Source organism: Mixophyes fleayi, chromosome 6 (genome assembly GCF_038048845.1).
Source record: "Mixophyes fleayi isolate aMixFle1 chromosome 6, aMixFle1.hap1, whole genome shotgun sequence".
Classification (NCBI taxonomy): Eukaryota; Metazoa; Chordata; class Amphibia; order Anura; family Limnodynastidae; genus Mixophyes; species Mixophyes fleayi.
The window spans coordinates 225733294-225754629 of NC_134407.1; the positions used below are offsets into that span (position 1 = coordinate 225733294).

General features: G+C 44.7%; 2 protein-coding genes across 18 annotated transcripts in view; one reads left to right on the forward strand and one right to left on the reverse strand.

The window, feature by feature from the left end:
* Window positions 1–11510, reverse strand: part of LOC142160116 (uncharacterized) — a 31655-nt gene extending 20145 nt beyond the window's left edge. For both annotated transcript variants that reach the window (XM_075215078.1, XM_075215077.1), the window contains exons 1-2: window positions 11459–11510; window positions 5642–5807 (exon numbers count right to left, since the gene is read on the reverse strand). In XM_075215078.1, the coding sequence (XP_075071179.1) occupies window positions 5642–5719 (78 nt within the window). In that variant the 5' untranslated portion in view covers window positions 5720–5807; window positions 11459–11510. The remainder of the gene's footprint in view (window positions 1–5641; window positions 5808–11458) is intronic.
* Window positions 1–21336, forward strand: part of LOC142160072 (uncharacterized) — a 1559230-nt gene that overhangs the window by 561902 nt on the left and 975992 nt on the right. The gene's annotated exons all lie outside the window — the stretch shown is intronic.

Below are 21336 nucleotides of genomic sequence, written 5' to 3' on the forward strand. Positions count from 1 at the left end.
TCAGTGTCTCTCTATCCCCCTCCTTCAGTGTCTCTCTCTGTCCCCCCCTTCAGTGTCTCTCTGTCCCCCTCCTTCAGCGTGTCTCTGCCCTCCTCCTTCAGTGTCTCTCTGCCCTCCTCCTTCAGTGTCTCTCTCTGTCCCCCCCTTCAGTGAGTCTCTGTCCCCCCTTCAGCGTGTCACTGTGTCCCCCTTCTTCAGTGTCTCTGACCCCCCTTCAGCGTGTCTCTCTGCCCCCCTCCTTCAGTGTCTATCTATCCCCCTCCTTTAGTGTCTCTCTCTGCCCTCCTCCTTCAGTGTCTCTCACTGTCCCCCTCCTTCAGTGTCTCTCTATCCCCCTCCTTTAGTGTCTCTCTCTGCCCTCCTCCTTCAGTGTCTCTGTCCCCCTCCTTCAGCGTCTCTCTGTCCCCCTCCTTCAGCGTCTCTCTGTCCCCCTCCTTCAGCGTCTCTCTGTCCCCCTCCTTCAGCGTCTATCTGCCCTCCTCCTTCAGTGTATCTCTCTATCCCCCTCCTTTAGTGTCTATCTGCCCCCCTCCTTCAGTGTCTCTCTGCCCCCCTCCTTCAGTGTCTCTCTGCCCCCCTCCTTCAGTGTCTCTCTGCCCCCCTCCTTCAGTGTCTCTCTCTCTGTCCCCCTCCTTCAGCGTCTCTCTCTCTGTCCCCGTCCTTCAGCGTCTCTTTGTCCCCCTCCTTCAGCGTGTCTCTGTCCCCGTCCTTCAGTGTCTCTCTCTGTCCCCCTCCTTCAGCGTGTCTCTGCCCTCCTCCTTCAGTGTCTCTCTCTGCCCCCCTCCTTCAGTGTCTCTCTCTGCCCCCCTCCTTCAGTGTCTCTCTCTGCCCCCCTCCTTCAGTGTCTCTCTCTGCCCCCCTCCTTCAGTGTCTCTCTCTGCCCCCCTCCTTCAGTGTCTCTCTCTGCCCCCCTCCTTCAGTGTCTCTCTATCCCCCTCCTTCAGTGTCTCTCTATCCCCCTCCTTCAGCGTCTCTCTCTGTCCCCCTCCTTTAGCGTGTCTCTCTGCCCCCCTCCTTCAGCATGTCTCTCTATCCCCCTCCTTCAGTGTCTCTCTGCCCTCCTCCTTCAGTGTCTCTCTCTATCCCCCTCCTTCAGTGTCTCTCTTCCCTCCTCCTTCAGTGTCTCTCTCTGCCCCCCTCCTTCAGTGTCTCTCTATCCCCTCCTTCAGTGTCTCTCTATCCCCCTTCTTCAGTGTCTCTCTCTTCCCTCCTCCTGCTTGTCTCTGTCCCTCCTTCACCGTGTCTCTCTGTCCCCCTCCTTCAGTGTCTCTCTCTGTCCCCCTCCTTCAGTGTCTCTCTCTGTCCCCCTCCTTCAGTGTCTCTCTATCCCCCTCCTTCAGTGTCTCTCTCTTCCCTCCTCCTGCTTGTCTGTCCCTCCTTCACCGTGTCTCTCTGTCCCCCTTCTTCAGTGTCTCTGATCCCCCTTCAGTGTGTCTCTCTGTCCCCCTTCTTCAGTGTCTCTCTATCCCCCTCCTTCAGTGTCTCTCTGCCCTCCCCCCTTCAGCGTCTCTCTCTGTCCCCCTCCTTCAGCGTCTCTCTCTGTCCCCCTCCTTCAGTGTCTCTCTCTGTCCCCCTCCTTCAGTGTCTCTCTATCCCCCTCCTTCAGTGTCTCTCTCTTCCCTCCTCCTGCTTGTCTGTCCCTCCTTCACCGTGTCTCTCTGTCCCCCTTCTTCAGTGTCTCTGATCCCCCTTCAGTGTGTCTCTCTGTCCCCCTTCTTCAGTGTCTCTCTATCCCCCTCCTTCAGTGTCTCTCTGCCCTCCCCCCTTCAGCGTCTCTCTCTGTCCCCCTCCTTCAGCGTCTCTCTCTGTCCCCCTCCTTCAGCATCTCTCTGTCCCCCTCCTTCAGCATCTCTCTGTGTCCCCCTCCTTCAGCATCTCTCTCTGCCCCCCTCCTTCAGCATGTCTCTCTGTCCACCTCCTTCAGCGTGTTTCTCTGCCCCCCCTACTTCAGCGTGTCTCTCTGCCCCCCCTCCTTCAGCGTGTCTCTCTGTCCCCCTACTTCAGCCTGTCTCTCTGTCCCCCTCCTTCAGCGTGTTTCTCTGCCCCCCCTACTTCAGCGTGTCTCTCTGCCCCCCCTCCTTCAGCGTGTCTCTCTGCCCCCCCTCCTTCAGCGTGTCTCTCTGCTCCCTCCTTAAGTGTGTCTCTCTGCCCCCCTCCTTCAGCGTGTCTCTCTGTCCCCCTACTTCAGCCTGTCTCTCTGTCCCCCTCCTTCAGCCTGTCTCTCTGTCCCCCTCCTTCAGCCTGTCTCTCTGTCCCCCTCCTTCAGCCTGTCTCTCTGTCCCCCTCCTTCAGCCTGTCTCTCTGTCCCCCTCCTTCAGCCTGTCTCTCTGTCCCCCTCCTTCAGCCTGTCTCTCTGTCCCCCTCCTTCAGCCTGTCTCTCTGTCCCCCTCCTTCAGCCTGTCTCTCTGTCCCCCTCCTTTAGCCTGTCGCTCTGTGCCCCTCCTTCAGCCTGTCGCTCTGTGCCCTCTTCAGCCTGTCGCTCTGTGCCCTCTTCAGCCTGTCGCTCTGTGCCCTCTTCAGCCTGTCGCTCTGTGCCCCCTTCAGCCTGTGTGTCCCTTCAGTGTCTCCGCCTTCAGTGTCTCTCTGTCCCCTTCAGCCTCTCTGTGTCTCCCTTCAGTGTCTCTCTGTCCCCTTCAGCCTCTCTGTGTCTCCTTTCAGTGTCTCTCTGTCCCCTTCAGCCTCTCTGTGTCTCCCTTCAGTGTCTCTGTCTCCTTCAGCCTCTTTGTGTCTCCCTTCAGTGTCTCTCTGTCCCCCTTCAGTGTCTCTCAGTGCCCTTCAGCGTCTCTGTGTCCCCCTTCAGTGTCTCTGTCCCCTTCAGCCTCTCTGTGTCTCCCTTCAACCTCTCTGTGTCTCCCTTCAGTGTCTCTCTGTCCCCTTTAGTCTCTCTATCCCCCTTCAGCTTCTCTGTGTCCCCCTTCAGCCTCTCTGTGTCCCCCTTCAGCCTCTCTGTGTCCCCCTTCAGCCTCTCTGTGTCCCCCTTCAGCCTCTCTGTGTCCCCCTTCAGCCTCTCTGTGTCCCCCTTCAGTGTCTCTCAGTGCCCCCTTCACTTCCTTTACTTACCTTCTTCCCTGACGTCTTCTCTGCTGCAGCTCCTCACTGAGGCTGCCGGACATGATGACGTCACGCCCGGCAGTCAGTGTGGAGGACGATCTGGCGCTGGACGCTGGACGATGGGTAAGTTTTTTTTTTTTAGTTTTTTTTCGAGGGCGATCGCGGCACCCCTGTGAAAGCAGTTTGGGAACCGCCGCATTACACTATAGGTGAGGTATTCATGCTAGTCCTAGGGATTCCTATGGTTTACCAATGCCAAAAGAGTAAGTCTGTGTATTCTAGATCTGCAGAAACAAGACACGCCAGACACCTCTCGGACTTTTCTCTTCTCGACCCCCTCCAATCTGGCTACCGTCCTCTTCACTCCACCAAAACTGCCCTGGCCAAGGTTACTAACGACCTCCTATCGGCTAAATCCAAGGGTCACTTCTCCCTACTAATCCTCCTTGATCTCTCCGCAGCCTTTGACACCGTGGACCACCCCCTCCTGCTGCAAACTCTTCTCTCCTTCGGCCTCTCTGGATCTGTCCACGCCTGGTTCACCACATACCTCGCTAACCGCTCCTTCTCTGTATGCACGTCCGGCTCCTCCCCCTACCCTCACCCTGTAGGAGTCCCGCAGGGCTCTGTTCTCGGCCCTCTACTATTTTCGCTCTACACTTCCTCCCTTGGTGCTCTCATCTCCTCCTTCGGTCTTCAGTATCACCTTTATGCTGACGACATTCAACTCTACATCTCCTCCCCAATCTTTCTTCCACCCTCCTCGCTCGGGTATCCGACTGCCTCTCCGCCATCTCCTCCTGGATGTCTGCGCGTTTTCTCAAAATCAATATCTCTAAAACGGAACTCATTGTCTTTCCTCCGTCCAGACTCCCATCCCACGATAACCTCTCTTTTGTCGTCAACGGCACCACCATCTCCTCTGTCACCCAACGCCGTTGTCTGGGTGTCACCCTCGACTCCTCTCTCTCTTTTGCCCCCCATATTCACTCCCTTGCCCAAGCCTGTCGCTTCCAACTTCGCAACATCGCCCGCATCCATCCCTTTCTCTCTCGGGATGCTGCCAAGACTATCATCCATGCACTCATCATCTCCCGCCTGGATTACTGCAACCTCCTCCTCACTGGCCTCCCCCACTCACATCTCTCCCCCCTCCGATCTGTACTCAATGCAGCCGCAAGATTCATCTTCCTCTCACGCCGCTCCTCCTCTGCCTCCCCTCTCTGCCTCGCCCTACACTGGCTTCCCTTCCCCTATAGAATCCTCTACAAACTCCTCACCACCACATACAAGGCTCTCTCCCACTCTACTGCCCCCTACATCTCTAACCTCCTCTCCATACACACTCCTGCCCGCTCCCTGCGCTCAGCCAATGATCGCCGCCTCTCCTCCTCTCTTATCACTTCTTCACACTCCAGAATCCAAGACTTTTCCCGTGCAGTCCCCCTTCACTGGAATGACCTCCCTCGTTCCATCCGCCTCTCTCCTACTCTGTGCTCCTTCAAACGTGCGCTGAAAGACCTCTGACCTCGGTTTTGTGTACTGGATATTCTGTCTGCTGCCGGCCCTCGACCCTTGCCTGGATTCACCCTGCTAATTGCTCCTTTACGCCTTCGCTGGGTTCTCCTCAGTCAGTTCGCAACTCACGACCCTTAGCTGTCTGCGGCCAAGTCTGTCCCCACCACTAGGGGCTCCAGCAAAAAACAGACTTCTGAGTAGACTCCGGGTTTTGCGTTGCTGGCTGTTGGGGTTCCTGACAGTGATAGGAAATGCCTGGTGTAACGCCTACAAGGCCATATCACTGTATATTTAATACAGAAACACAAAGTGAGCAATATGATTTAATATTTATAATAGAACTGATTCTATAGAGGACATCACAAAATGACCACACGTAATACTGCTGGCTACATGCAAATATACACTCCTTACGAACTAAATAGTATAGGAATATGGCCTTGTATTTCTAAAAGGCTCTGTGACATTCCCAGATTCCCTCACCTCTATATTACTACAGATAACAGTGATGTCACAGACTCCCTCACCTCTCCAGTCATATCCTGTTATATTACTACAGATAACAGTGATGTCACAGACTCCCTCACCTCTCCAGTTATATCCTGTTATATTACGACAGATAACAGTGATGTCACAGACTCCCTCACCTCTCCAGTCATAACCCTGTTATATTACTACAGATAACAGTGATGTCACAGACTCCTTCACCTCTCCAGTCATATCCCTGTTATATTACTACAGATAACAGTGATGTCACAGACTCCCTCACCTCTCCAGTCATATCCCTGTTATATTACTACAGATAACAGTGATGTCACAGACTCCCTCACCTCCCCAGTCATATCCTGTTATATTACTACAGATAACATTGATGTCACAGACTCCCTCACCTCTACAGTTATATCCCTGTTATATTACTACAGATAACAGTGATGTCACAGACTCCCTCACCTCTCCAGTTATATCCCTGTTATATTACTACAGATAACAGTGATATCACAGACTCCCTCACCTCTCCAGTCATATCCTGTTATATTACTACAGATAACAGTGATATCACAGGGTTACTCACCTCTCCAGTCAGCAGGCAGATGATCTCCAGGGTGAGATTTAATATCCTCTCAGTCATGTGACTCCTGTCCTTGTCCATCCTCAGTGAATCAGTGATTTATGCAGGATGTGTCTCACTCTCAGATGACGTCTAATAAAGACTCTCTGGACCCTCACAGCTCAGATGTCTATGAATAAATATAATACTAAATAAACATCAAAAGTATTACCATATTTAAAAATGAAACAGTGAATAACCTCTTCCCCCAGCCATACAGCCCTGCTCAGTGATCCTCAGAAGTTCTCTGATTCAGCTTAAAACACCGGCTCAGTGACAGTCACACAATGCTGTATTGCTTAAGGTTGAACCACTAGTACCCGGGGCCAGGAGTCTTAGTCCTCCCAGACATCTCTGTGGTGCAATATGTTCAATTTGAAATTAGTTACAAACTCAGTAATTATGGATATTTGGGAATGTTCGGTCTTGATTTAATTTCATTCCAGAAATTGAGAGATAAAATTTGTGCCCACAATTATATCACATGTAAATGATTCTAGTCCACTGAATCCCCGAATTGATTGAAGCCAATTGGGCTAATTCCATATGTTTTATGCAATGAAAGCCAAAGCAAACTAGCACAAGATAATTTTGCTGTCACTATACACAGATATACAATGACCATCATAGTTAGGTTACATCGATACATTATCACACCTTATAGCCACTGACCTCTATACACAGATCATGCCAATATCACACAGATGATACTAACAATGATCCATATATCACTGTACAGACCCCTCTCCTCTATATAATAATAATAATAATCCCCCATATCAGTGTGTGCTGGGAGTTATTACTCCCCATATATCACTGTACAGACCCCTCTCCTCTATATAATAACAAATAATAATAATCCCCCATATCAGTGTGTGCTGGGAGTTATTACTCCCATATATCACTGTACAGACATCTCTCCTCTATATAATAATAATAATCCCCAGTATCAGTGTGTGCTGGGAGTTATTACTCCCCCTATATCAATGTACAAACCCCTCTCCTCTATATAATAATAATAATCCCCATATCAGTGTGTGCTGGGAGTTATTACTCCCCCTATATCACTGTACATACCCCTCTCCTCTATATAATAATAATAATCCCCATATCAGTGTGTGCTGGGAGTTATTACTCCCCATATATCACTGTACAGACCCCTCTCCTCTATATAATAATAATAATCCCCATATCAGTGTATGCTGGGAGTTATTACTCCCATATATCACTGTAATGTCCCCTCTCCTCTATATAATAATAATAATCCCCCATATCAGTGTGTGCTGGGAGTTATTACTCCCATATATCACTGTACTGTCCCCTCTCCTCTATATAATAATAATCCCCCATATCAGTGTGTGCTGGGAGTTATTACTCCCCCTATATCACTGTACAGAACCCTCTACTCTATATAATAATAAAAATCCCCATATCATTGTGTGCTGGGAGTTATTACTCCCATATATCACTGTACAGTCCCCTCTCCTCTATATAATAATAATAATAATAATAATAATAATAATCCCCCCATATCAGTGTGTGCTGGGAGTTATTACTCCCCATATATCACTGTACAGACCCCTCTCCTCTATATAATAATAATAATCCCCATATCAGTGTGTGCTGGGAGTTATTACTCCCATATATCACTGTACAGTCCCCTCTCCTCTGTATAATAATAATAATAATCCCCCATATCAGTGTGTGCTGCGAGTTATTACTCCCCATATATCACTGTACAGACCCCTCTCCTCTATATAATAATAATAATCCCCCATATCAGTGTGTGCTGGGAGTTATTACTCCCCATATATCAATGTACAGTCTCCTCTCCTCTATATAATAATAATAATAACCCCTTATCAGTGTGTGTTGGGAGTTATTACTCCCCATATATCACTGTACAGTCCCCTCTATATAATAATAATAATAATAATCCCCCATATCAGTGTGTGCTGGGAGTTATTACTCCCATATATCACTGTACAGTCCCCTCTCCTCTATATAATAATAATAACCCCATATCAGTGTATGCTGGGAGTTATTACTCCCATATATCACTGTACAGTCCCCTCTCCTCTATATAATAATCCCCCATATCAGTGTGTGCTGGCAGTTATTACTCCACATATATCACTGTACAGACCCCTCTCCTCTATATAATAATAATAATCCCCCATATCAGTGTGTGCTGGGAGTTATTACTCCCCATATATCACTGTACAGTCCCCTCTCCTCTATATAATAATAATAATCCCCCATATCAGTGTGTGCTGGGAGTTATTACTCCCCATATATCACTGTACAGACCCCTCTCCTCTATATAATAATAATAATCCCCATATCAGTGTATGCTGGGAGTTATTACTCCCATATATCACTGTAATGTCCCCTCTCCTCTATATAATAATAATAATAATAATCCCCCATATCAGTGTGTGCTGGGAGTTATTACTCCCCATATATCACTGTACAGACCCCTCTATATAATAATAATAATCCCCATATCAGTGTGTGCTGGGAGTTATTACTCCCCATATATCACTGTACAGTCCCCTCTCCTCTATATAATAATAATAATCCCCATATCAGTGTGTGCTGGGAGTTATTACTCCCCATATATCACTGTACAGTCCCCTCTCCTCTATATAATAATAAAAATCCCCCATATCAGTGTGTGCTGGGAGTTATTACTCCCCATATATCACTGTACTGTCCCCTCTCCTCTATATAATAATAATCCCCCATATCAGTGTGTGCTGGGAGTTATTACTCCCCCTATATCACTGTACAGTCCCCTCTCCTCTATATAATAATAATAATAATAATCCCCCATATCAGTGTGTGCTGGGAGTTATTACTCCCCATATATCACTGTACAGACCCCTCTCCTCTATATAATAATAATAATCCCCATATCAGTGTGTGCTGGGAGTTATTACTCCCATATATCACTGTACAGTCCCCTCTCCTCTATATAATAATAATAATAATCCCCCATATCAGTGTGTGCTGCGAGTTATTACTCCCCATATATCACTGTACAGACCCCTCTCCTCTATATAATAATAATAATCCCCCATATCAGTGTGTGCTGGGAGTTATTACTCCCCATATATCAATGTACAGTCTCCTCTCCTCTATATAATAATAATAATAACCCCATATCAGTGTGTGTTGGGAGTTATTACTCCCCATATATCACTGTACAGACCCCTCTCCTCTATATAATAATAATAATCCCCCATATCAGTGTGTGCTGGGAGTTATTACTCCCCATATATCACTGTACAGTCCCCTCTCCTCTATATAATAATCCCCCCATATCAGTGTGTGCTGGGAGTTATTACTCCACATATATCACTGTACAGACCCCTCTCCTCTATATAATAATAATAATCCCCCATATCAGTGTGTGCTGGGAGTTATTACTCCCCATATATCACTGTACAGTCCCCTCTCCTCTATATAATAATAATAATCCCCCATATCAGTGTGTGCTGGGAGTTATTACTCCCCATATATCACTGTACAGACCCCTCTCCTCTATATAATAATAATAATCCCCATATCAGTGTATGCTGGGAGTTATTACTCCCATATATCACTGTACAGACCCCTCCCCTCTATATAATAATAATAATCCCCATATCAGTGTGTGCTGGGAGTTATTACTCCCATATATCACTGTACAGACCCCTCCCCTCTATATAATAATAATAATCCCCATATCAGTGTGTGCTGGGAGTTATTACTCCCCATATATCACTGTACAGTCCCCTCTCCTCTATATAATAATAATAATAATCCCCCATATCAGTGTGTGCTGGGAGTTATTACTCCCCCTATATCACTGTACAGAACCCTCTCCTCTATATAATAATAAAAATCCCCATATCATTGTGTGCTGGGAGTTATTACTCCCATATATCACTGTACAGTCCCCTCTCCTCTATATAATAATAATAATAATAATCCCCCATATCAGTGTGTGCTGGGAGTTATTACTCCCCATATATCACTGTACAGACCCCTCTCCTCTATATAATAATAATAATCCCCATATCAGTGTGTGCTGGGAGTTATTACTCCCATATATCACTGTACAGTCCCCTCTCCTCTATATAATAATAATAATAATCCCCCATATCAGTGTGTGCTGCGAGTTATTACTCCCCATATATCACTGTACAGACCCCTCTCCTCTATATAATAATAATAATCCCCCATATCAGTGTGTGCTGGGAGTTATTACTCCCCATATATCAATGTACAGTCTCCTCTCCTCTATATAATAATAATAATAACCCCATATCAGTGTGTGTTGGGAGTTATTACTCCCCATATATCACTGTACAGACCCCTCTCCTCTATATAATAATAATAATCCCCCCATATCAGTGTGTGCTGGGAGTTATTACTCCCCATATATCACTGTACAGTCCCCTCTCCTCTATATAATAATCCCCCATATCAGTGTGTGCTGGGAGTTATTACTCCACATATATCACTGTACAGACTCCTCTCCTCTATATAATAATAATAATCCCCCATATCAGTGTGTGCTGGGAGTTATTACTCCCCATATATCACTGTACAGTCCCCTCTCCTCTATATAATAATAATAATCCCCCATATCAGTGTGTGCTGGGAGTTATTACTCCCCATATATCACTGTACAGACCCCTCTCCTCTATATAATAATAATAATCCCCCATATCAGTGTGTGCTGGGAGTTATTACTCCCCATATATCACTGTACAGTCCCCTCTCCTCTATATAATAATAATAATCCCCATATCAGTGTGTGCTGGGAGTTATTACTCCCCATATATCACTGTACAGTACCCTCTCCTCTATATAATAATAATAATCCCCATATCAGTGTATGCTGGGAGTTATTACTCCCATATATCACTGTACAGACCCCTCCCCTCTATATAATAATAATAATCCCCATATCAGTGTGTGCTGGGAGTTATTACTCCCATATATCACTGTACAGCCCCCTCTCCTCTATATAATAATAATAATCCCCATATCAGTGTGTGCTGGGAGTTATTACTCCCATATATCACTGTACAGACCCCTCTCCTCTATATAATAATAATAATAATCCCCCATATCAGTGTGTGCTGGGAGTTATTACTCCCATATATCACTGTACAGTCCCCTCTCCTCTATATAATAATAATAATCCCCATATCAGTGTGTGCTAGGAGTTATTACTCCCATATATCACTGTACAGTCCCCTCTCCTATATATAATAATAATATTCCCCCCATATCAGTGTGTGCTGGGAGTTATTACTCCCCATATATCATTGTACAGTCCCCTCTCCTATATATAATAATAATAATCCCCCATATCAGTGTGTGCTGGGAGTTATTACTCCCCATATATCACTGTACAGACCCCTCTCCTCTATATAATAATAATAATCCCCATATCAGTGTGTGCTGGGAGTTATTACTCCCCATATATCACTGTACAGTCCCCTCTCCTATATATAATAATAATAATCCCCCATATCAGTGTGTGCTGGGAGTTATTACTCCCCATATATCACTGTACAGACCCCTCTCCTCTATATAATAATAATAATCCCCCATATCAGTGTGTGTTGGGAGTTATTACTCCCCATATATCACTGTACAGACCCCTCTCCTCTATATAATAACAATAATACCCCATATCAGTGTGTGCTGGGAGTTATTACTCCCCATATATCACTGTACAGACCCCTCTATATAATAACACTATATTACATAATACGTTACCTATGACATGTAATATACAGAATGAAGACTCTGGGTCCCGCCTCATCCGCAGGGTCACGTGATTAGGCAGAGGATAAGAAGTAAAATTAATATTGTCTCTGGGAGACTACAAGAAAATGGCCGCCGTTGGTCCACCCTGATGATTCTAAATCTAATAGTATATATATGTAACTCTTGTTATTAAATTATTATTACTAATTCGATTTATGTTATAAGAAATAATTAATAAGACATCATTTTATATTTTCCTATAGATATAAAGTATAATAATTCTCCAGGAACAGATAGTCAGTCTGTACTACAAGAAAATGGCCGCCACCCTCATACATGGGGACAAGTTGCAACACAATATTTATAAAGTGTTTACTCTAGATATGAGACCTCTCAGATTGCCTTGCATATAGAATATACGGTAAAGGATTACAGTCAGTGCCTTGTATATTTAGCACTAAATACATCTGGGCTACAGGAAAATGGCCGCCGCTGCCTGTATTACTCTGAGCTATGTTATAGTAGAGGAACTACTGCTCTCCTGCACTGAGGACACATTTTTACTGTAAATTGTTCCCCCTAGATCACAGAGCAGTCACATCTTGGTGCTGTGTTGTGCAACACACTTCATATGTATTGTACCTATTATATGTTATATTATATACAGGGTAATATATCATGTACTATGTTTACATTGTATGATCTATGTGTATTGTACCTATTTTATGTTATATACAGGGTAACATAGCATGTGTTATGTGTACATCAAATTGTATCTATCATGAGCAGTGTACATGTTATATTATATAAAGGATACATATTGCATTTTCAGTTATTGTGGTAATATATAATGTATATATATATATATATATATATATATATATAATATATATATTTATTTATATATATAATATGGCTTGGCAGATCCTGTAAGTTGTGAGGTGGTGCCTCCATGGCTTGGATATTTTCCAGTACATCTCGCAGATGCTTGATCAGATTGAGATCTGAGGAATTTAGAGGACAAGTCAGCACCTTGAACTCTTTGTCATGTTCGTCAAACCATTCCTGAACAATTTTTGCAGTGTGGCTGAGTATTATCCTGCTGAAAGAGGCCACTGCCGTCAGGGGATACCGTTGCCATGAAAGGGTGTACTTGGTCTGCAACAATGTTTAGGTAGGTGGTACGTGTCAAAGTAATATCCACAAGAATGCCAGAACCCAACATTTCCCAGCAGAACATTACCCAGAGCATCACACTGCCTCCGCCGGCTTCCTTTCTTCCAGTTGTGCATCCTGGTGCCATCTCTTCTCCAAGTAACTTATGCACACGCACCTGGCTGTTCACATGATGTAAAAGAAAACGTGATTCATTGGACCAGGCCACAAACTTCAATTGCTCCATTGTCCAATTCTGGCGCTCATGTACCCATTGTAGGCAATTTCAGTGGTGGACAGGGGTTATGCGCATCAATGTGCCTTGGGCACTCATTACCCTATTGGCGGTTCACCAGTTGTCCTTCCTTAGACCACTTTTGGTTGGTACTAACCACTGCTTACTGCGAACTCCCCACAAGTCCTGCTACTTTGGAGAGGCTCTCACCCAGTCGTCTAGCCGTCACAATTTGGCCCTTGTCAAAGTCGCTCAGAGCTTGTCCATTTTTTCTGCTTTCGACACATCAACTTCAAGACCTGACTGCTCAATTGCTGCCTAATATATCCCACCCATTGTCAGTTGCCATGGTAAAAAGATAATCATTGTTATTCACTTCACTTGTCAATGGTTTTAATGTTGTGGCCATTTGGTGTATTTTCCATAGACAAAAAACTTTAGAGTTTAACATTTAACATGTCCGATTAAGGTTCTTTACACTTATACACCATCTAAAATGTAAGAAAACTATTGAAACGCTTCCACTCAAATACTAAAAAGCAATGAAAGGACGTCGACAAGATAAAAGCCTTAATGGACGTGTGCCGTGTGCAATACAGAGATGGTATGTCATCACATCCTGTGGTTAGCTGCAGATTCATCACTATCATGGAGTCAGATTGCTGTCACTCGCAAAATGGTGGAGCTGCTAATTTCATTCCTTTTTGGAGTTAGAGCAGAAAAGTTCCAATACTTTTCTTACATTTTATATGATGTGTAAGTATAATCTAACATGTTAAACCTTTTCAAGTCAACAGAGAACCAATGTGTTTAGATGGGGCACTCATAGAATAGAATCAATATAAAACATATAAAATTTTATTGATATGCATTAAAATAAAATCATCAAAAATAGTAAATAGTAGAGTAGTGAAATATTAAAAGATGTAATTGACAAATTAAACCGAAATGATTTGTGAATAACTGTTAAGACTAGCAGTCCCTGCTAGTACGCGCCGTCCTTTCTCTTAATATATTCAGTCAAAGTATATATTGATTGTGTATTCTATGTAGATACATAGATCATATATTACTAGGATGTAAGGACTTAATAAGATAATGGGCTAATTGCTATTGCGTTACAGTGATACTGCTCCAATTTAAATTCTCCCTTCTCCGTAGTAAGGAAGCTATTCCCCGTAATCTGAACGCTATTTTATGGTCAAAGGTCCCTTGAATATAGTGATTGCCGTCACCTACGATATGTGGTCACGCTAGGTTATAACATTCACATGGATTATCATATACACTCTATTAGAGGTGACTGATTGCTATATATAACGTACACCATAGATGTATATGTAGTCTAAACATCGGGGCATCGTAGTGCTGAGTAACTAATGTAATGTGGCAGGATTGGTATAACTCCTGCTGTAGCCTTCCGAGCATTCAATTAGAACACATGTTGCCGTTATGTCAGCTTAGGCTACATAGTATCACTGTTAGTTGTAAGAGCTCGTGAATGTACTATCGGCCTTTGTCCTCAGAATAGTTTTAAGGTATATAGCGCCCTTCCTATAGTCCTCCGCTTCCTATTAATCTTAAATCTCTTATGTATTTTGTATATTTGTTTTTAAGTAAGCAAAAAGAAAAAAGAAAGGAACAGCGCATGAATCGCCGACGCGCGTTTCACTACGCTTAGCTTTTTCAAGGCTAACCCGAACTGTCGCGGCGTTGTTTCCTTTATAGCAGAGGATCCTCCCCTTTGATGACGTATTCGCTATCTCCCTTATGGAATGTATAAGGTATCGTTGTGTTGTTATGGTAACCTCAAAGGGGAGGAAGATGACACCCAGTATAAGGAGAAGGAGCTTACCTACACTCGCAATCATTTCCTGTACCCACTCCCCCAGACCGGAGAACCATTTTGCTGGGTTCAACCATGAGAACCAACCCGCCACCTTTTCCCCGACCTCATATAACGAAGAATTATGGCTCTTTTGAAATTCCCACTTCAGTTGCAAAATTTCATCCATCTTCCGGTCTATAACCTCTTTAGGGTCATCCGTATTATTAGTAATGTACGTGCAACATTTGACACCGAACTGGGTGGCCAGTGTCACACAGTACCCACCAGTAATAGAGGTGAGATAATTTAGTACCAGTCTATGTTGCACCAACTCTTTCTTGTACGCTTGTAGCTCCCTTCCAGTATACCTGAAAGTGTCATCATACATCTCGGTGATATTATCTATTAATTTGGCTAGGTCTTGGATATATTTAAAGTTTAATGTTCCCCGAGCGGTCCTGGTGAGATCTAGAGCAACCATAACTTGGAAACCAGCAGTTTCACTAATCAATTTTGTAGCTATGGGCTCCTCACCAGGAATCATATTTCTCTTGCCACGGTGTTCATACTGTGTGTGTATGTATGGTGGTGATGTAGTCTTGTGAATACCAACCATTTCTTTATGAGTAATAGTCATGATTTCAGGAACCAGTTTAGCTAAGAAACACAAGCCCTTGGAACTCGGAGTCACCCAGGAATAAGCTTTCCTTCCAGAAACAAAATACACATCATCAGGGAGAACATAAGGAACAGTATGCCCATGAATTATATCACACAGAGTTTTGATAAAACTACCCATGCCTAGTGTCTCCATCTGCTCTAGACATGTGTCGGAATTAATGACATTTTCACATTTATCTGTAGAGACTTTTCCAATGGATACCTTCTTATGTTTGGTTATACGCCCTAACTTGTGACTTCCATCAACATTCCTGCCTAGTAGTGACCTTGTGAGTCTCTCTCTAAAATGAATGTGACGAGCCATTGTCTGATCTGATAGGTCAGCCTCCCAATTCTCCAGGCGCTTTGCATGAGATATGTTTAGGCACAGCAAAGATCTGCCTATGGAGTATTGTCGAAGCGTCAGACTAGGGGACCTAGTGTTATTGTACCTCCCTTCTATGGGCCTCCCACCCCTTAATTCGAGTACTTCGGATATGTTTAGAGGGAATGGCACTAGTCCTATGTTATGCTGCCCTTGAGGCACGTGAGAGCACACCCAACACTCGGTTTGGTTTAGCACCTTACCCACCAGGGAGTGATAATCCTCCAAAGGATGCCCGCCTATATTCAGAGTACTGGGGGACTGGCATCGTTGAATGCATCTCTCTTCAACTAGGGAGTTGCAGAACTTGCAGATACAATACTCATCAGACAATAGCCCCTCACACTGCCTCCGAGTTCCTTTTCATAACCCCTGGACCATGCTTGATAATGGGCTGCTCTGAGTATCCTAATAACTTTTCTTCGGCCTCCATTTCATCCGTATCACTCCCAGAACTCTCCTCCGTCCTCCATCCTCCTTCACAAAAATAGAATGTCCTAGAAAAAGTAAAAACAAGGAAAATCCTGGAACAAAAGAAAAACAAAAACCGCCACTCCATCGCTGGAAAGATAGTTCTGAGGCAACGTCTCTGGTTCAGGTGTCTCAACTGCAGGCTTTAGGTCTCCCGGAACAGGCTCACAAGTGACAGCTCTATGTCGTTGGTCTGAGTTTTGTCTTGCACTTTCTCCGGATTATGGACTCTCCTGCAGTGGGTGGAATGGACCCAAGTGTCTCTCTCTGTAACCTTCAGTGATGTAGTACTGGTCAGCAGCACTTGGTACGGGTCTTCCCAACGGTCTGTTAAACAACCTGAACGTAAGAAATTGCGGATCATAACATAGTCTCCAGGTTCAACATCATGACAGTTCGTTTCTGGCATACCAGGTGACAGCATTTTTAGTTTTTGTTGTTGTTGTTTCAGCTGTCTACTCATTCTTATAAGATATTGTACAGTCACTTCATTATTACACTTTAAGTCGTCTTGTGGACTCACGATCAAATGAGGTTGTCGTCCGAACAGTATCTCAAAGGGGGACAGATTAAGAGGAGGTCTAGGAGTGGTTCGAATGCTGTGGAGGACCAACGGCAAAGCCTCAGGCCATGCCAACCCAGTTTCGGCCATTATCTTACCCAGTTTGTTCTTGATAGTACCGTTTACTCTCTCCACCTTACCACTGACTTGTGGTCGGTAAGGGGTGTGAAGTCTGCTACTGATTCCCATGAGTTTATACATATTTTGGAAGATATCACCAGTAAAATGGGTACCCCTATCACTTTCAATGATTCTAGGGATACCGAACCTACACACAAAGTCTTGTACAATTTTCTTTGCAGTGAACACAGCCGTATTAGTGGCTGCCGGATATGCTTCTACCCAACCGGAAAACACATCAATACACACTAACACATACTTTAGATTCCTGCACGGTGGTAATTGGATATAGTCAATTTGTATTACCTGAAAGGGTCCGTCTGTAGGAGGGATGTGGGATGGCTCAGTTGGAATAGTTTTCCCAACATTTTTCCTCAAACAAGTAAGACATGACATTGCTTTCTTACCAGCCTGAGAGGAAAATCCGGGAGCACACCAGTATGCTCTCACCAGTTTGCGCATACCTTCTTTACCCAGGTGAGTCAGGCCGTGTGCTGCTTCAGCCAGGCTTGGATAGTATGTTCGGGGAGCTACAGGCTTACCTTGTCCATCCCTCCAGAGTCCTGAGGACTCTTGACCACATCCCTTCGCCTTCCAGACCGCCTTTTCCTGCAGGGAACACAAATCTTGCATTTCAATTAATTTCTGCATGTCTAATGTCTGAAAAACCATCATAGTCAGGGTCGATACAGTCATAGGTTGCCCTGCTGCCCATTTAGCAGCTTCGTCTGCCCTGTTGTTGCCCAATGACACTGGGTCTTCTTCAAAGGTATGGGCTTTGCACTTTATGACGGCTACTGTTCTGGGTAACTGTATCGCTGTCAGAAGTCCTTTTATGTGTTGTGAGTGTGCCACTGGTGTACCTGCTGCTGTCGTAAAGTTTCTAAGATGCCAAAGGGCCCCAAAATCGTGCACTACCCCGAAGGCGTACCTAGAGTCAGTATATATGTTGGCTGATTTACCCTCTGCCAATTCACACGCTCTCCTTAGTGCTACTAGTTCCGCCACCTGGGCTGAGTGAGGTGGGCCAAGGGGTTCAGCTTCTACCACATCCTGATCGTCTACAACAGCGTAACCAGTACATAGCTCTCCTGTCTCTGTTTGTCTATGGCAACTTCCGTCTGTATAAAACGTAAAATCTACATTTTCTAAGGGGGTGTCACGTATGTCGGGCCTTGCGGTAAAGGTCTGGTGCAGGTGTTCTATACAGTCATGCGTGTCAGTATTCTTGCCTAACTCATCATCAACCAGGGTCTCCTCACCTCCCACCCTTTGTGTCTCTTGAGACACATACGGAAGGTATGTAGCTGGATTTAAGGTGCTACATCTTTTGATGGTGATGTTTGAGGGTGCCATCAGGGCTAGTTCCCACTTTGTGAATCTAGCTGAAGAAACATGTCTGGTTTGGGCTGAATTTAACAGAGCTGATACAGCATGGGGTGTATAGATGTTTGAATTATGTCCTAATACTACATCCTCGCTCTTACTTACTAGAAGGGCCGTTGCTGCTACACTTCTGAGACATGTTGGGAGTGATCTTGCCACATTGTCTAATTGTGCACTGTAGTATGCTACCGGTCTGCTAGCGTCACCATGTTTCTGTGCGAGGACACCTGCTGCACAACCATCAGCTTCTGTACAAAATAGCTCAAAAGGCTTTTCATAATCAGGTATTCCCAATGCAGGTGCTCTTGTCAGACTATCTTTAAGATTAAAGAACGCTTGCTCTGACTCTTCTGTGTGTACAACACGTTCTGGTTTTGAGGAAGAGACTAGCTCCTGCAATGGTAATGCCAGAATAGAAAAACCTGGGATCCAGGACCTACAGTATCCACACATCCCCAAGAAAGTACGGATCTGCTTCTGGCTCTGTGGCAGGGTCATGTGTTGTATGGCCTCAATTCTGTCGGTTGTCAGGTGTCTTAGCCCCTTAGTGAGGCAGTGTCCTAAGTATTTGACCTTAGTCTGACATGGCTGTAATTTATCCTTTGCCACCTTGTGCCCTGTTTGTGAAAGATGAAGCAACAACAATTTAGTATCATGTAAACATGACATAAAAGAATCAGAGCACAACAACAAATCGTCCACATATTGAATTAGAACAGACCCATTGTGGGGTTGAAAGGATTGCAAACAGTCATGTAAGGCTTGGGAGAAAATACTGGGGCTGTCAATGAACCCCTGGGGTAGTCTGGTCCATGTGTATTGCACTCCCCTGTAGGAGAATGCAAAAAGGTATTGGCAGTCAGGGTGAAGAGGGACTGAAAAGAAAGCAGAACATAGATCAATGACAGTAAAATGACTGGCAGACGGTGGAATCTGCATGAGGATGACAGCTGGATTCGGCACTACGGGGAATTGGCTCTCAATAACTTTGTTAATTACCCTTAAGTCCTGGACTAATCTATAGCCCCTCCCCCCACTCTTCTTCACAGGGAAAATGGGACTATTTGCTGTACTGGCTGTACGAATTAAAATCCCTTGTTGTATCAGCCTCTCAATAACAGGATATACCCCTAGTTCCACCTCTGGTTTTAATGGATACTGTGGGATTTTTGGAGCTATCCTACCCCTTTTTAGATTGACCATGACAGGGGCTACGTTTGCCATCAGTCCAGTGTCCTGTCCATCTCTGGTCCATAGGGAACCTGGTATTTCCAGCAACATCCCCTTTACTTGAAATGGACTTTGTTCTATAACAGGAGAGTGTAACATTAACCTTTGAGGGGTGTCCAATATGTCCTGTACCTCATGTGCAACCTTCTCGGGTATATCTAGGAATACACCATCAGGGGTACAGTATATGACACATCCCATTTTACATAACAAGTCTCTCCCTAGCAAGTTAGTAGGAGCCGCTGCAGCTAAGAGAAACGAATGCTTAGTATGCAGAGGGCCGATAGTAACTTCAGCGGGTTTAGTTAGAGGATAATGTAACACTTTTCCCGTCACCCCCATAGCTGGAATAGTTTTACTGGTCACCTGTAGATTGAAAGGAGAGGTTATCACAGATTGGGCCGCCCCTGTATCTACAAGAAAAGTTTGTTTCCTACCAGCTATGTCAACTATCATTATTGGTTCTTCACTCTGACTCTCAGTTAACCTCACTGGCTGTAGACTACAGGTATGACCTGACCCCTAGCGCTGACTATTGATTTCCCGCGCAGCATTTGCTGCCGTAATATGCGCGGGTAGATGTGAGTCTTCTAGTCTATGTGAATCCTTTCTTGGAGGATATCTATGTGACCCACCCCTATGTGTATTGAGTCTTTCTTTATTACAATCTCTCCTGTAATGTCCTTCCTCGTTACAGTTGAAACACCTGATCACTTTAGGTTTCCTGTTATATGGGTTGTATGCTGGTGGTCGTGTATGCACCCCTTCTAGAGCCTGTATACTTACCGTCATTAACTTATCACTTTTCTCTTCCCTTTTTCTAAAAAGGTTCTTGTCATGCTCCACAGCAGACTCCCTAAGAGAGTCTACCGTGACGCCTCTCCAATTAGGTAATGTGGTTTGTTCTCTCGTCTTTAAATTTTCTCTAAGGCCGTCCATCATTACTCCTACAGCTACCTCTCTGTGATGTGGATCTTCACTTATATTGGATATCCCAGTAAATCGTGCGATCGCTGTTATAGCTCTAGCAAAGTAATCTGCTGCTGTTTCACTATCCTTTTGTTTAATGGTGAAAATCTTACTCCAATTTACTACCACTGGAAAACAGATGGCTAAGTGTTTGACAATTTGTTCTATATTCCGTTGGTTAATCTCATCAGTCAAGGTGTCATCTTCCTCCAACAAACAATCTTCAATAAATTTTTGTATGTTAGTATTGGGAGGAAGACACGCCCTCAACACTACCCGCCAATCCTTACTGGTTGGTTTGTGAGCATTCCCTAAGTCTTTAACAAATTTCTGACATTTAGCTAACTCCTTTCTAGGGTCTAGGAATTCAGTCATAATGGAACGTAATTCTGATCTAGTCTAGGGACAATGCATTGTAACATTTCTTAAAGGAACTACACCATCCTTATCCGGTTTCCCATTGGGAACCGATATTGTGCGGACCGGGAACACACCCTCTGGTACACTAACTTCAGGGGACGCTACAGGATTTACAGGCCCTAGATTTAGAACACTTTCACTCCAAGTGATCACGCTACTCTCACCTATCTCAGCCATTTTCTCATACTTGCGCTGAGCCTCTAGTACATTAACAGCATGGGCAATGGCCGAAATCACAGTGGGTTCATCTTCATTTTCAGATACACTTGATTGAAACTGATTTAAAACAGGGTACAACTTAGTAATTTTTCTATTTTCAGTTTTAACAACGGCTGTACTTACCCCTCCCGCCACATAAGGTGGCGGGGGTGCGCTTGCGCTGAGTTCGCCACGCTTCTCAATGGTTACATCCGCCTTCCGCGCGCTTTTCGCCACACCTACTTCCGGTTTGCATTCGCTGCTCTGC